Raw genomic sequence first — 13733 nt, 5'->3', positions numbered from 1 at the left:
GTGGGATATGCTTAAGGTCATATTTTGGCTCTTGTGGACTTGTTTTAATGAATTTGCATATGAGTAATTGATAGTCTCTTCCATAGTCTGCCCCTGACTTCGTTTTGACTGATGCTATTGCACTTTTCCACTGTCTCTTCTGACATATGTAGTCAGTTTCATTCCTGTGTATTATATCTGATGATGTCCATGTGTATAATCACCTTTTATGTAGTTTAAAAAAGATATTTGCAATTCATTAAGTTATTGGTCTTGCAAAATTCTATCATGCAGTTTCCAGCATCATTTATATCACTGAGGCCATATTTTCCAACTACTGGTACTTCCTCTGTTTCCAACCTTCACGTCCCTATCACCAGTAATTATCAATACATCTTGATTGTATGTTTGAATAATTTCAGACTGAAGAAGTTGGTAGAATTCTTCAATTTCATCATCACTGGCTTTAGTAGTTGGAGTGTAAATTTGATCAACAGTGGTATTAATGGGTCTTCCTTGTAGACATGTGTATTTTAATCTATCACACACAGCACTATAATTCAATACAGATTTTGAAATGTTCTTTTTGATGATGAGTGTAACACCTGTAGGCACATGGATATTATTGTATCTTAGACAGTATTGCACTTCAAGATATATCTTGAAATGTTGTTTGTGATGATGAATGCTTCATCATTCCTTTGCAATTTGATGTTCCTAGCATAATAGACTATATTATTGCCTGAATCAAAATGGCCAACACTAGTCCATTTTAGGTCACTAATGCCTGGGATTATTCATGGGTACCCTTTCATTTTTGACAACTTCTGATTTTCCTACATTCATACTTTGTACATTCCATATTCTGATTACTAATGAATGTCTGCAGTTCTTCCTCATTCGTGTTTTGACTGCCTTCCAACCTGAGGGGTCCATCTTCCACCATTATATCTGACAATTTTCTGGTGCCATTCATAAAAATTTCACCTTCTGGTATTGTATCTGACAATGCATCATTGTTGTTATTAAGGTTTTCAGCCTCTAAACTTTCAGAACAAGTCCACCTCTCCATCTTGCTTGTCTGTTTTAATCTGAAAGTTCTTGTGAAACCTGTCCACCATGAGTGACCATGCTGGTATTCAAAATAACAGTGGGATATATCTTGCAGCATCACAGTAGCATGAAAGCAACTACTGTAGGGCAAACTGAAAGATAAATGGTGATATAGTCTAAATTATTTCCTATCTTTTTACTGGGGAAAAAAAAATATATGACCTTTAGTGTAAGGCAGAGCTGTCATTAAAAAAAAAAAAAATTATATCAACAAGTTCATGCAATCAAATTGAAACAATTATTCCTTTTTCCTAAAATTATATAGAAACTTTTCATTTCATGTTTTTCTGCTGAATGTTAATTTACTACTGCAGAGACAAGATTAACGCTTTGTCACTGTGCTATTGAGATTAAAGGATGATTTTCTCCAAAAAAAGGAAGTTGAGTTGTAAATGAATTATCTTTCCTCCATTTTCTGTTGTTTTATACATATTTAATGTGTTTTAATAAAGGTAATTTCTCTGTAGGAGCAATTCTATTCTAAAAGAAAGAAAAATCCTCTAAGCGCCAATGTTAAACATTATCTTGTTTTTCTGATGGACATAAAGTAAATGATTCATTGATGTAACTGTGAAAGGTAGCTGATAGCCCCTCTCTGTGGGGCCCCTTTGATCTTCCATTTGCCTAGGTTTTCATTAGATGTTGAGGATAATTGGACTGGAAGGTGATGCCTTCACGCAGACCATTTCTACATAGTAAGCTGCCTACAAAGTTGACTTGCCCAAAGATGAATGTCAGAAAAAAGAGAATGATTTAAAAAAAAAAAAAAAAAAAGCTATATCTTTTAAAACAAATGATATTACTGAATTTTTGACTCTTTCTTTCATTTTGTTTTTTGTTTTTTTTTGTATTGGAAATAATCAAAGGGAGTTAGCTTTTAGAGTAAGTTCTAAAGAAATGTGAAGAAACTCCAAAGAACATAACGTAGGAAGTTTGTTTTTTTTCTTTTTTTCTGTAATGTTTATGCTTCGCTATTTTAGTGTTTCAAGATAGAAGTGTTAGGGCTCTGTCTTTGTTCCTTATTACTTTGAAACAATGATTTAAAAGTATGGATTTTTAAAATTGCATTCCAAAATATGTAACAGAATTATTTGAGGAACAATGTGAGGAATTTATTCATCAAATCCTCAAACATTTATTGAATGTCTACTGGTATGACCCTGTTGGTAAGCACTGGACGTCTAACCACAGGGTTGGTGGTTCAAACTCACAAGCAGCACCTTACAAACCCTATAGAGGAGGGGTGGGGAATGTCTGACCCATGGGCCGTATACGACCTGAGCAATCATTGGTCTGGCCCTGCCAAGGCAACCTCAGCTCTAGTCATCACATTAGGGGTGAGTGAATTAAATGTTTGGCCAAACATGGTGGTGGTGGTGGTATGCCGTGGAGTCAGTTCTGACTCATAGCGACACTGTACAGGGTTTCTGAGGCTGTAAATATTTACAGGAGCAGAAAGCCTCATCTTTCTCCCGCAGAACTGCTGACCTTAAGGTTAGTAGCCTGACTCATAACTATGCTACCAGAGCTCCTTTGGCCAAATATAGCAGGCTAATTTTTAAACTGATAATTTTGTATGGCCAGCAAATGATATAAATTTTGGCAGAGAAAAATATTTCCCACTCCTGCTCTACAGGGTGTCCATGAGTCGGAAGTGACTCAATGGAACTTAAAAATAACAACGGTGTCCTAGGCATTGTTCTGGGCACTTTAGATATGTCAGTAAACATAGCAGAGATTCAGGATTTTGGAGAATACATTCTAGTAAGAGAATGCAGACATTAAGCCATGCACATAGTCAAGGAGAAAGTAATAGTTTAATAAAAACTGAGGTGGAAAAAGAATCAGAGCAAAGCGAGGGAGATCAAGAATATTGGAGGTGGGAAGTGCAAATTTAAATATGCAATAAAGGTCTCACCAAGAATATGGTACTTAAACTAAGACTTCAAGGACATATATGAATTGCTGTTGTTAGGTGCCATCGAGTCTGACTCATAGCGACCCTATGCACAACAGAATGAAACACTGTCTAATCCTGGGCCAACTTCACAATTGTTGCCACGTTTGAGCACATTGATGCTGCCATTTTGCTAATCCATCTTTCTGGGGGTCTACCAAACATGATATCCTTCTCCAGCGAATGGTCCCTCCTGACAGTATGTCTAAAGTATGAGAGATGAAGTTTGGCCATCCTGGCCTCCCAGGAGCACTCTGGCTGCACTTCTTCCAACACAGATTTGTTTGTTCTTTTGGCAACCCATGGCACTTTCAGTATTCTCCTCCAACACCATAACTCAAATGCCTCAATTCTTCTATGGTCTTCCTTATTCACTGTCCAGCTTTCGCATGCATATGAGCTTATTGAAAATACCATGACTTGGGTCAGGTAATATATGAATTGTTGTTGTTGTTGTTAAGTGCCATCGAGTTGGTTCCGACCTATAGCGACCCTGTACAGGGTTTCCGAGGGTGTAAATCTTTACGGGAGTAGAAAGCCTCATCTTTCTCCCGCAGAGCGGCTGGTAGTTTCGAACCGCTGACCTTAAGGTTCGCAGCCCAATTTGTAACCACTACGCTACCAGGTAGATATAAAGAGAAGAAGTACTTCTGGGTGCTGGCAGCCAGAAGGCAGGCTTACAGGACGTGCCCTTTGGTTATTTAAATTATTATATATTTCTGAGTGTTTTTGTGTACATCTACCCCCCTCCCCCACGCTGCCCAAAAAATAAACAATGGAAGCAAATACTGTTGAATAATGATGCACGGAGTCGATTGTAACCATTGCAATGAAACAATGAACGTAAACCTGTTGCTCTATGTAAACTGTCACTCAATTCACAATATATGTTAAAAAAAAAAAAAAAGAGAGAGAGAAGAAGTACTTCTGTAAATAATAATAAAGATGAACACCCTAAGGTGGGAGTGAGACAGACCTGTGTGTCAAGAGTGTTATGGCTGGAATGCAGCAAAGGAAAGTGTCTTAGTTTGCTACCATTGCCATAACATGAATACCACAAGTGAGTGTCTTTAAATAACAGAAATTTATTGTCTGAATTTGGGGCATTGGAAGGACAGTGTTCTGTCTACTCTAGCAGAATATTTCTTAAGATTCCATCTTACATTTTATTACTTCAAAAACAGTTTTGTTCTTATCCATGGTCCTACAAAAAAAACATGAATATACCTGATAAGCTTCCATTTGCTTAAAATGTGATTTTTATTTTTAGATTATAATACAAGTGAACAAAAACAGGCCTGTAAGAAGCATGAACTCTATGTGAGTTTCCGGGACCTAGGATGGCAGGTAAGACAATTCAGTCAATTTAGATGCTTTTCTGTAATGTTTGTGCTGCCCTATTATTTTTTACATGACTTTTCAGTGCATGGATTAGCTACATTATTTTTCTTCTTATCCATTCATTATCAAAACATAATTGTTGTTATTGTTAGGTGCCATGGAATCAACTCCTACTCATAGTGAACCTATGCATAACAGAAGGAAACACTGCCCCTTCCTGTGCCATCTCACAATTGTTATGTTTAACCCCATTGTTGTAGCTGCTCTATCTGTACATCTCATTGGGGGTCTTCCTCCCTTTCAAAACATAATTGTTGTTGCTCTTAGGGCCATTTAGTTGATTCCAACAGATATCCATGGGCCCTATATATTTTTTTTTCTGAGGAATGGCTGGTGGGTTTGAATTTCAGATCTGTGGTTAGCAGTCCAGTGCTTACTCTCTCAGGACCATATTGTTGTTGTTAAGTGCCGTCAAGTCGGTTCCTACCCGTAGCCACCCTGTAAGGGTTTCCAAGGAGCAGTTGGTGAGCTTGAACCGCCAACCTTGCAGTTCAAATGGCTTTGCAGTCTGGTGCATTAACCCACAGCGCCACACTGGGCCTTCAAAACAAAATTAGTAGGTTTTAAAATAAAAAACAACTTCCACTGAAGGACACATATAACTCCATGTTATTTAAGAAGTGTCTAAAATGCTGTTGCATAATTATCCCTAGCTTTTAATTTTCCTACCAACAGAAGGTTTGTTCAGATTAACAAAAGCAGCTCCATTTGTCTCTCTAGTATCTCAAGTTTTCAGAGTCTAGGAAACTGAATCAGTAACTATAATGCCTGTGCCAGAGTGATAGGGGAAAAAAAAAAGTCTTGTACTTGAAAAGGCTATTGTTATCACAGACAAGTGAAGAGGAGGATTTAACCAAAATTGTTTTTAATGGTTTTATGGAATAAAAGTTACATATTTTATCAAGAAGTAATATTGAAATATAAACATTAAAAATTTTTGAAAAATCTTCAGTATGGGTAGTTCACTAATATTTACATTTTGTACCTGGTGTGATGCTGCTGAATAATGTGCTTGACCGCAAGCTTGGTTTGAATCACAAGGTCGGCAATTCAAACTATAAGCCGCTCCTTGGAAACCCTATAGAGGGTCAGTATGAGTTGGAACTGACTTGATGGCACTTAACAACAAGTTTTACTTCTTTGGGAAAAAACAAAAATGAAAAGTAGGGCAATTGTTCCATCTGCCAAATTTTGAGTTTCCTAAATATTTTTGTGTATATTTTTCCAAAATCTGTTCCATTTCTTCTAAAGAGACTATAAAGTTAATGCAAAAATGGGAATAAAAACAGCACATGGAATAAATATTAAAACCTTAGGAGGTTGTCGGACTTCTAAAACCAGAAATGAGTTATTAAAAAGTAATGAGAATTATCTCAATTAAGTTTGTTCTTCTTTTCCTTTCTGGTTCACTTGAACTTTCCAGAGTTCATCATTTCCTGTTTCAAGAATGTTTTGGATGCTATTTCATGATTATGCTTCTATTCATGAATACATGGATTAATATATACTGTGAATGTCTTACATAGCTACCTCCTGGGAGAAATTACAGAGGACAATTTCTTGTAAAAATATTTGTACTTTTGTTGTAAACTTCAATTTAAAATTTAAATTAAAGGGAGGGCTATCCCATTAAAATAATTATTGGGTCAAAAAGGGAAGCCAGTCTACATGAAATATACTTTAGTTTTCTTTAAGAAGTATTTTGTCTTTATTTTCATTTTGATGATACTATTTTTTTCTTGTTTTGTGCACACTTTAGGATTGGATTATAGCACCCGAAGGATATGCTGCATTTTACTGTGATGGAGAATGTTCTTTTCCACTTAATGCCCATATGAATGCCACCAACCATGCCATAGTTCAGACTCTGGTATGCTTTGTTTTTATAGGATTTGCAACAGTTTATTACAGTGGTTTATACAAACACAATGTTAAATCATTTTCAGGAAAGCATCCATTCAAAATTATCAATGTATTATCTTCTCTTCTCAGACTTATTTTAACTTTTTAGAGACAAAGTGACAATTGTAGGAATAGTTGGGAGTTTAAGGCCTTGAAGCAAGAATGGGGGAAAGATTCAGCTAGGAAAATTGGGGTCATCACATGAAGTGATCATTCTGCACTGATTTCTTCATTGTACATTATGACTAAACACACAGGTTCCCAGGGACTACCTCTAACCTAACAATTCATTAGTAACCATTGCAAAAACACTGAAAAATAGTTGTGCTGAGTTTCATGTGAGGGGTTTTACTCTAATTACTTAAGAATGTTCTATAATATACTCTGGTATTGCAAAAGCTCTTCTACGTAGAATATAAGCATAAGGTTAGATTTTATTTCTTGATTCTTTTTTAGTATTTAGTATGGTACTCTTCATTTTTTTTATTTTTCTTTTACTCTCAAGAATTTAACAGTGATTGAATCTCTAATAAGTTAGATTTATTTTTGTGAATTAAATGATAAAGTGTTGACTTCATGGTCTCTAAATGGTTAGACTGTATCTAACTCGTGAAACCTCTTGAGACCCTAAAGCATCTTATGACACATGACTTACTGGAATGACAGAGAAATGACCCTGAAAGACTAAATGAGAGGCTTCTAGATGAGCATAATACAATTTGTAATACAGTTCCACTAGTGTTTGATTTTATATGAAAATTTTAATTGTATGTGTTTAGGACGGAAGAAAGGGAACTCATTAGTTTCAAATTAAGACTTAAACATTGGAGGGGGGAAAGGCCTTTGCCAAACACTTCTACTTTCTCTCATTTTTTCCCTTCTGATAGATACATAATTACACATTATCAGCTCTTAGGGTTGTAGTCTTAAGAACTGTGTGGAGAAACAAACATTTTAAAAAAAACTCTGACATAGATTTGGAACAAGCCCCTGCTCTGTATCACTGTCCTGAGCTCTAGGATATAAGCCATCACAAAACTCAAACGTACATGGGAAATTTTTTTTCTGGCATTGTGCACTCTGTACGTTTGTTCTGTGTAGGACATGAAACAAGAAGACAGTCATGTTTGTTGTTAAAGGAAAGTATGTTTGTGACTAATATGGTTGAGAAACCATTCAAGAACCATCCATTTTTTTTAGAGTGTCTGCTTCATGAGGCTGCCAAGGCCATTGTAATGGGGTTATCAATCATATATGTGTGGGTTATGGAAGATAAAGTTGACGAGGGACACAAGCTGCATTTGAAATTTGTAGAAACTATCCAAGTTTCAGTTTTGTGAGGTCTTAGGAAATTTCAAGTTTCTGTCAGATCACCTCATTTTTCTTGCTCTTTCTGTCTACATGCAGGGCTCCTATATCATTTCAGCCAGAACATTGTGCAGCCAAAATTCTAAGAGGTTGTATTGGATTTTTGTAGATCCCTTAAGACTTAATAGATGGGACTTCCCATAAACTCCTTTGGGGGAAAGGCCAGAGTGGGTGGGTGAGAACGGGGTGGGGGCATGCTCTGGCTTTGGCTCAATTATTGCAAATCATAGGCAGAATACCAGTCTGATCAAAATGTTTTACTGAAGCATTTCTATTTTTATGTACAGTCACAATTTTAGACTCCTTTTGAGGCGCTGGATATTCAATTTGAAAATACCTATGCCCCTTGGTTCTGATTTTTGCATAGACTGATTTTGGCACTTCTCTAGGGAGAGGGTAGGGGGAAAGAAAGAAAAAGAATATTATTCTCCAGGCAATATGGTAAAAATAAAAAATTCAATATGGAGAAAAGAGTTGAAATTATTGCTTTAGAGAAAGGATTGTATTATATCTGGAGGCTATTTTGCTATGATTTTTATGGTTCCTCTATGATGTAAAATTAACAGTTGGCATAGCTTTTATTATTTATTACTTAATTATAATTTTTAAATTAATTATGAATTGAATTAGGGTTTACAGAGAAGATCATCAGTTTTACATTCAACAAACCATACGCTACGTTTATTTTAACAATTGTAATTCCTTTCATGTAACATCAGCTCTCCTACTTCCTCCCTGTGATTCTTATTTCCATTACACCCTCCTTCTGAACTTTGTCCTTAAGTAAATATTACCTTTTGATCTTGAACAGTTGACTGTTCCATAATGAGCCTACCTCACTAGTGTTGCTGTCCCCCCTACATACTTATCTACTACTTGGCTGAAAATTGAGACATAAGAGTACATTCAGTTACTGACCTGAGGGGTGAAAGTCCATAGTCTCATGTTCCTCCAGTCTCTTTCTGACCAATAAGCCCATCTTTTTATAATTTTGATTTTTGTTTGACGTTTATTCCTATTCTATCCAGGACCCTCTAATGTGATCTATTTCACAGTTGTTAGTGGTAACCATGCAACATCAAGTTCTTCTGGTCTCAAAGTCATGGAGATGGTATTCATGTGTTTCAGTTGTCGGTTAGATGAATTAAATACAAGAATCTTCAATTTTCATCACCGTTCTTTTATCCTCATAAGTAGAGACCAATAGATGTACCTTAAATGGCTGCTCGTGAGCTTCGAAGATACTGGTAGCTACTCATCAAAGTAGAACATTATTTTTGTGACTATGTTATGCCATTTGACTGAGTTGTCCCCTGAGACTATGATCCTGAGTCGCTGGCCCAGCAATCTATGTCTCAATCCATTTATCGACACACAGAACACTGTTGTCCAAGATTGTGCATCTATCACTAGTTACCCATATCCTCTTTAGCCCACTCATACCACACTGTGTCTTCACCTATCTTCATCACTCTTCTCCCATCTTCCCTTTTCTATTGTATATTGCTCTTTCCCTTCTTGTATATTGCCTTCTTTGTCTGTCAAGTTGACATGTATCTGCCCTCTAGCCAGTGAATTAGTCTCCCTTCCTTCCCACCCCTGGTAACTAAAGAATGTTTCTTTTAGTATAAAAACATTTTCTTAAGTTTTTACAATGGTCTTATACAATATTTGTCCTTTTGTGACTGGCTAATTTCACTCAGCATAATGTACTCCAGGTTAAAACATGTTATGAGGTGTTTTGAAGAACCATTATTATTCAAAGTTGCATAGTATTCCATTGTGTATATGTACCAAAGTTTGTTTATACATTCTTCCATTGATGGGCACTTAGTCTGTCTTCATCTTTTTGCTAAAGTGAATTTTGCTGCAATGAATATTGGTATACATATATGCTGGGGACAGCATACGCAGACCCTGGGTTGATCAGTGGCAGCCCCATTAAACTCTGAATATAATCAGTTTAACCCAGATGCTCTCCTGCCTCCTGAAAGTATATAGGAATATTAAGAACAATGTAGCATTTTAGGTATAGATAAATGAAGCCCAGTGCCTGAGATCTTGCTCACAAACATAAGTTTGCAAAGTGTACAGAGACAGCTTGGCTCCTTTCAGGAACCTTGCTTTATGTTATGTATCCTTAAGAAACCACACGTTGCTACTCTAGATCATTTAAGCCTAAAAGTTAATATATAACAGCTTGATTGAACCTTTTTTTCTGTAAAAATAAAAATGTTAGATTGTTAAGAAAAACTATGAAAATATCTTAAAAGTTGTTCCTGTGAATCATTATGTCCTGTTTTGAATGATTAATCACATTTCAGTTCTGTATCCTGTCTTAATCACATCCTCCCTTTGTGACATCCTCCCTGAGTGAATTACATCCTTCCTTTGTAACAAATCCCTCCCTAAAAAAGAGAATAAAAGGCTGAGGTAGAGTAAGTTCTGCAGGTAATGCTGTGCAATGCTAGGCAAAATGTTTGCAGATCTGTCTACCTGCCAGCTTGCATCATAGCTGTGCGTCTGTCTTTTTTGTATATATTTCATTTCTCTCTTTCTCTATCACTTTCACTGCTAGATCTCCCTTCTTTGTGGCACCCACACTTCCTTATTGAGGCGGGACCCCAACATAGGACCTCGACACATATATCTGCTCTGTTCCATTGATCAATGTATCTTTTGTTATACCAGTACCAGGCTGTTTTGACCAGTGTTGCTATATAGAAAATTTTGAGATCAGGAAGTGAGATACCATCAACTTTGTTATTCTTCATAAGCAGTGCTTCGTTTATCTGAGGTCTCTTTCTTTTCCATATAAAGTTTGTGATCATTTTTTTTTTCCATCTCTTTAAAGAACGATGTTGGAGTCTGTATTGGTATTGCATTTTATCTATAGATTCCTTTGGGTAGTATTGACATTTTCACAATGTTAAGTCTTCCTATCCATGAGCATGGTATATTCTTCCATGTTTGCAAATCTCTTTTGGTTTTTTGTGTCATTGTTTTGCAGTTTTCTTTATATAGGTCTTTTGTTTCCTTTTGTTAGCTTTATTCCTAAATATTTCATCTTTTGGGTGGCTATTGTAAAGAGTATTGTTTTCCTAATTCCATTTTCAGAGCTTTTTTTTTTTATAGTATAGAGGAATCCAACTTATTTTTGCATATTGGTCTTGTATCCTGCTACTTTGATGAATCTTTGAATGAGTTACAATAATTTTCTTGGAGTCTTTGAGATTTTCTATGTATAGAATCATATCATCTGAAAATAGAAAGAAGTTCACTCTTCTTTGTCAACTTGAATGACTTTAATTTTCCTTTTCTTGTCTTATAACTAAGATTTCCAACACAATATAGAATAGGAGTGGTGATAAAGGACATCCTTGTCTCATTCCTGTTCACAAAGGGAATGCTTTCAGCTTCTCTCTATTGAAAGTAATGATAGATATTAATTTATGCTCTTAATTATGTAGAGGAATTTCCCTTCTATCCCAACTTTTATGAGTGGATGTTGGATTTTGTCCAATGCCTTTTCTGCGTCAATCTATATGATCGTATAGTTCTTTTCCTTTTTTTTTTAATCGCACAATTGATGGGGATGTAGAAAGTATGGCTGTGGCTGGGTGGTATGGCCACAGTTGCTATTTTCTGTCAGGTAAGGCAAGAAGAGAAAGCATACACAAGAGAGAAGGAAAACAAACAAATAAATAAGCAAACAAATGCAACAAAATAAAATAGTAATGAAGAAAAAAACTGGCAATGACTTTCTCTCCACCAATAAATGGTATACACATTTGTGCCACCTACTGGCTACTTGTTTTTAGAGCCATCCAAGAAGCTTCAAGATGGCCACACTGCACTTGGCCAGCCTGCACAAATTACTGTCTTTCCTTCTTCATTTTTTTTTTTCCTCCACCCCATGCCTCCACTTTGCTGCTTATCCTAGTGAGAGCTAGTCCACAGCTGCCTACGGCTGACTTTGCAGATTTTTGAGCAGGACCAGTCTGAATAGGGTTATTGCAGATAGCTCTTCTCCCTTCAGTGGGACTCACAATCTCAGGACTCACCTCTGTGCTGTTTTGACAGCCAGAAAGAGCAGGAACTTACCTGGGGGTGTACACTGGAGGAGGCCAGCCTTGCTTCTGGTCACCAGAGGAGTGTGGGGAACAATAAAAAAGATGTTTATCTTTGTCTCTGAGAGTCACAGGTAGGATTTTGCAACATGAATATATTTATTTGTCTCTGAAGCTGCTCACAGGCACTCAAAATGGCTGTGGCAGGTCTAATCAGTTGCCACAGCTCAGCAGCCACTACTGTTTGTGCCATGTCTGCACAGATCTCTCTGCTAGTAAGCATTCAATCCATTTCTCTATTCCCTCCTCTGAACCTCAGAGTTCTAGGACTATCATCAGAATCTGCCTCATTTGGTTTCCTTTATCTTTGTTGTAGAGGGACCATATAGCCTTTCTGCCTAGTCTTCCATCTTACACCACTAAGAAATTATTCTTTTATCCAAATATTTCTACAGTCTTATGGTATTCTCTTTATTGATTTGCACTTCTTTCATCGCTTCTGCATTTCTCATGAAACATACAGATATAGTCATTTTATCCAAAAATAACTCAGTGCTTGTCCCCATGACCTTTCTCCCAGGATAACATTCACTGAATTTTTCCATACAGTGAGTTCTACTTATTTGGTGGATTTTTTTTTTTTTCATGGCCCAAATACATAGTTAGAACTGTGGTTTGAGACTAGGCATTAATGCGTAAGAATACACCCTTCATTACTCCTCCTCCTGTCCTCTGCTCTGCCATTGAACATAAGCAGGGTGGTCAGCTTAAGAGTGTCCAATTGTGAGGGACAAAACAATCATTTTGCTTTATTGCTACAAACAAAATGGTTACAATATTGCTTTAAAAAAATAAATAACACGAAATGTTTTCCCTTTCAGGTTCATCTGATGTTCCCTGACCATGTACCAAAGCCTTGCTGTGCTCCAACCAAATTAAATGCAATCTCTGTGTTATATTTTGATGACAGCTCCAATGTCATTTTGAAAAAATACAGAAATATGGTAGTACGGTCATGTGGTTGCCACTAATGAAATAAGAATGACAATAATGGAAGGATCTGTATTAAAGTTTATGACTGCAATAAAGCATACTTTCAGAAAAAAAGGTAATTTCCTAAAATTATTCTGACTCATTTCATCTTTTTTTCTATGTACAATATCATGTATATAATGTTTTTATTTATTTAAAGGTATATATTCACCTTTGTGGTTGAATTATCAATAAAAATCTATTTTATAGGTCACAGAGTTACACAATAGACTACCCAGTTTCACTTTAAATGGATATGCTGAGTTCCATTCAACTCCATTTCAATATTTTTTCTGATACAATTTTTATGTAATTTCTTGAAATTAGACAGAACTCCATTGACGTTTATACTGCTGAAAGAATTTAACACATATGGCTACATTTTGCCAATGAAAATTATGATAGGATATTTATTTAGAAATTTAAAAAATTTAAAAATAACAACCCCCCCAAAATGCTTGAATAAACACATTTTTTTTCTTTTAGCATTTTTGCTTCATTAGATAAAATGAAATGTTGAACTGGATTTGAATAAATAAACAGTAGTCGGAACATAGAAGCTGAAAGATTATACATAATTGTTGTAAGTGTTTGCTTTAACAGAATTGGTGTAACCGTAGGAGCATGTTACTTTTTGGCTTTTGGATTGTACATTTTGCAAAGAGCTCAAAGCTTCAGAAATTCTGTGGAGACAGGCTAGAGTCTGTAGCTATAACTCTCCAAGTTAACACAAAAAATTGTAGTACAACCTTCTTACCTCAAATAAATCATGTCTGCCTATTATCTAGAACACTATTGCTGCAGATTTTTTTCTTTCCAGATTTAAAAACTTAGTCTAAAATAAAGACGCATTTACATGAGCTTCCCGCTCTCCCTGCAGACAAGAGTCACTACATTAGTAAAATATACCA

General features: G+C 36.0%; 1 protein-coding gene across 2 annotated transcripts in view; it reads left to right on the top strand.

The window, feature by feature from the left end:
- Positions 1–13424, top strand: part of BMP5 (bone morphogenetic protein 5) — a 195520-nt gene extending 182096 nt beyond the window's left edge. The window contains exons 5-7 of one of the 2 annotated variants that reach the window (XM_006835731.1): positions 4320–4396; positions 6210–6320; positions 12672–12912. In XM_006835731.1, the coding sequence (XP_006835794.1) occupies positions 4320–4396; positions 6210–6320; positions 12672–12821 (338 nt within the window). In that variant the 3' untranslated portion in view covers positions 12822–12912. Of the gene's footprint in view, positions 1–4319; positions 4397–6209; positions 6321–12671 lie in introns of both variants that reach the window. The other variant, XM_006835732.1, reaches the window with a different exon arrangement.
- The last annotated feature ends 309 nt before the right edge of the window (positions 13425–13733 follow it).

This window comes from Chrysochloris asiatica, unplaced genomic scaffold (assembly GCF_000296735.1).
Source record: "Chrysochloris asiatica unplaced genomic scaffold, ChrAsi1.0 scaffold00019, whole genome shotgun sequence".
NCBI classification, from domain to species: Eukaryota; Metazoa; Chordata; class Mammalia; order Afrosoricida; family Chrysochloridae; genus Chrysochloris; species Chrysochloris asiatica.
The sequence above is the reverse complement of the archived record's forward strand: the minus strand, read 5'-3'. Positions and strand labels throughout refer to the sequence as shown.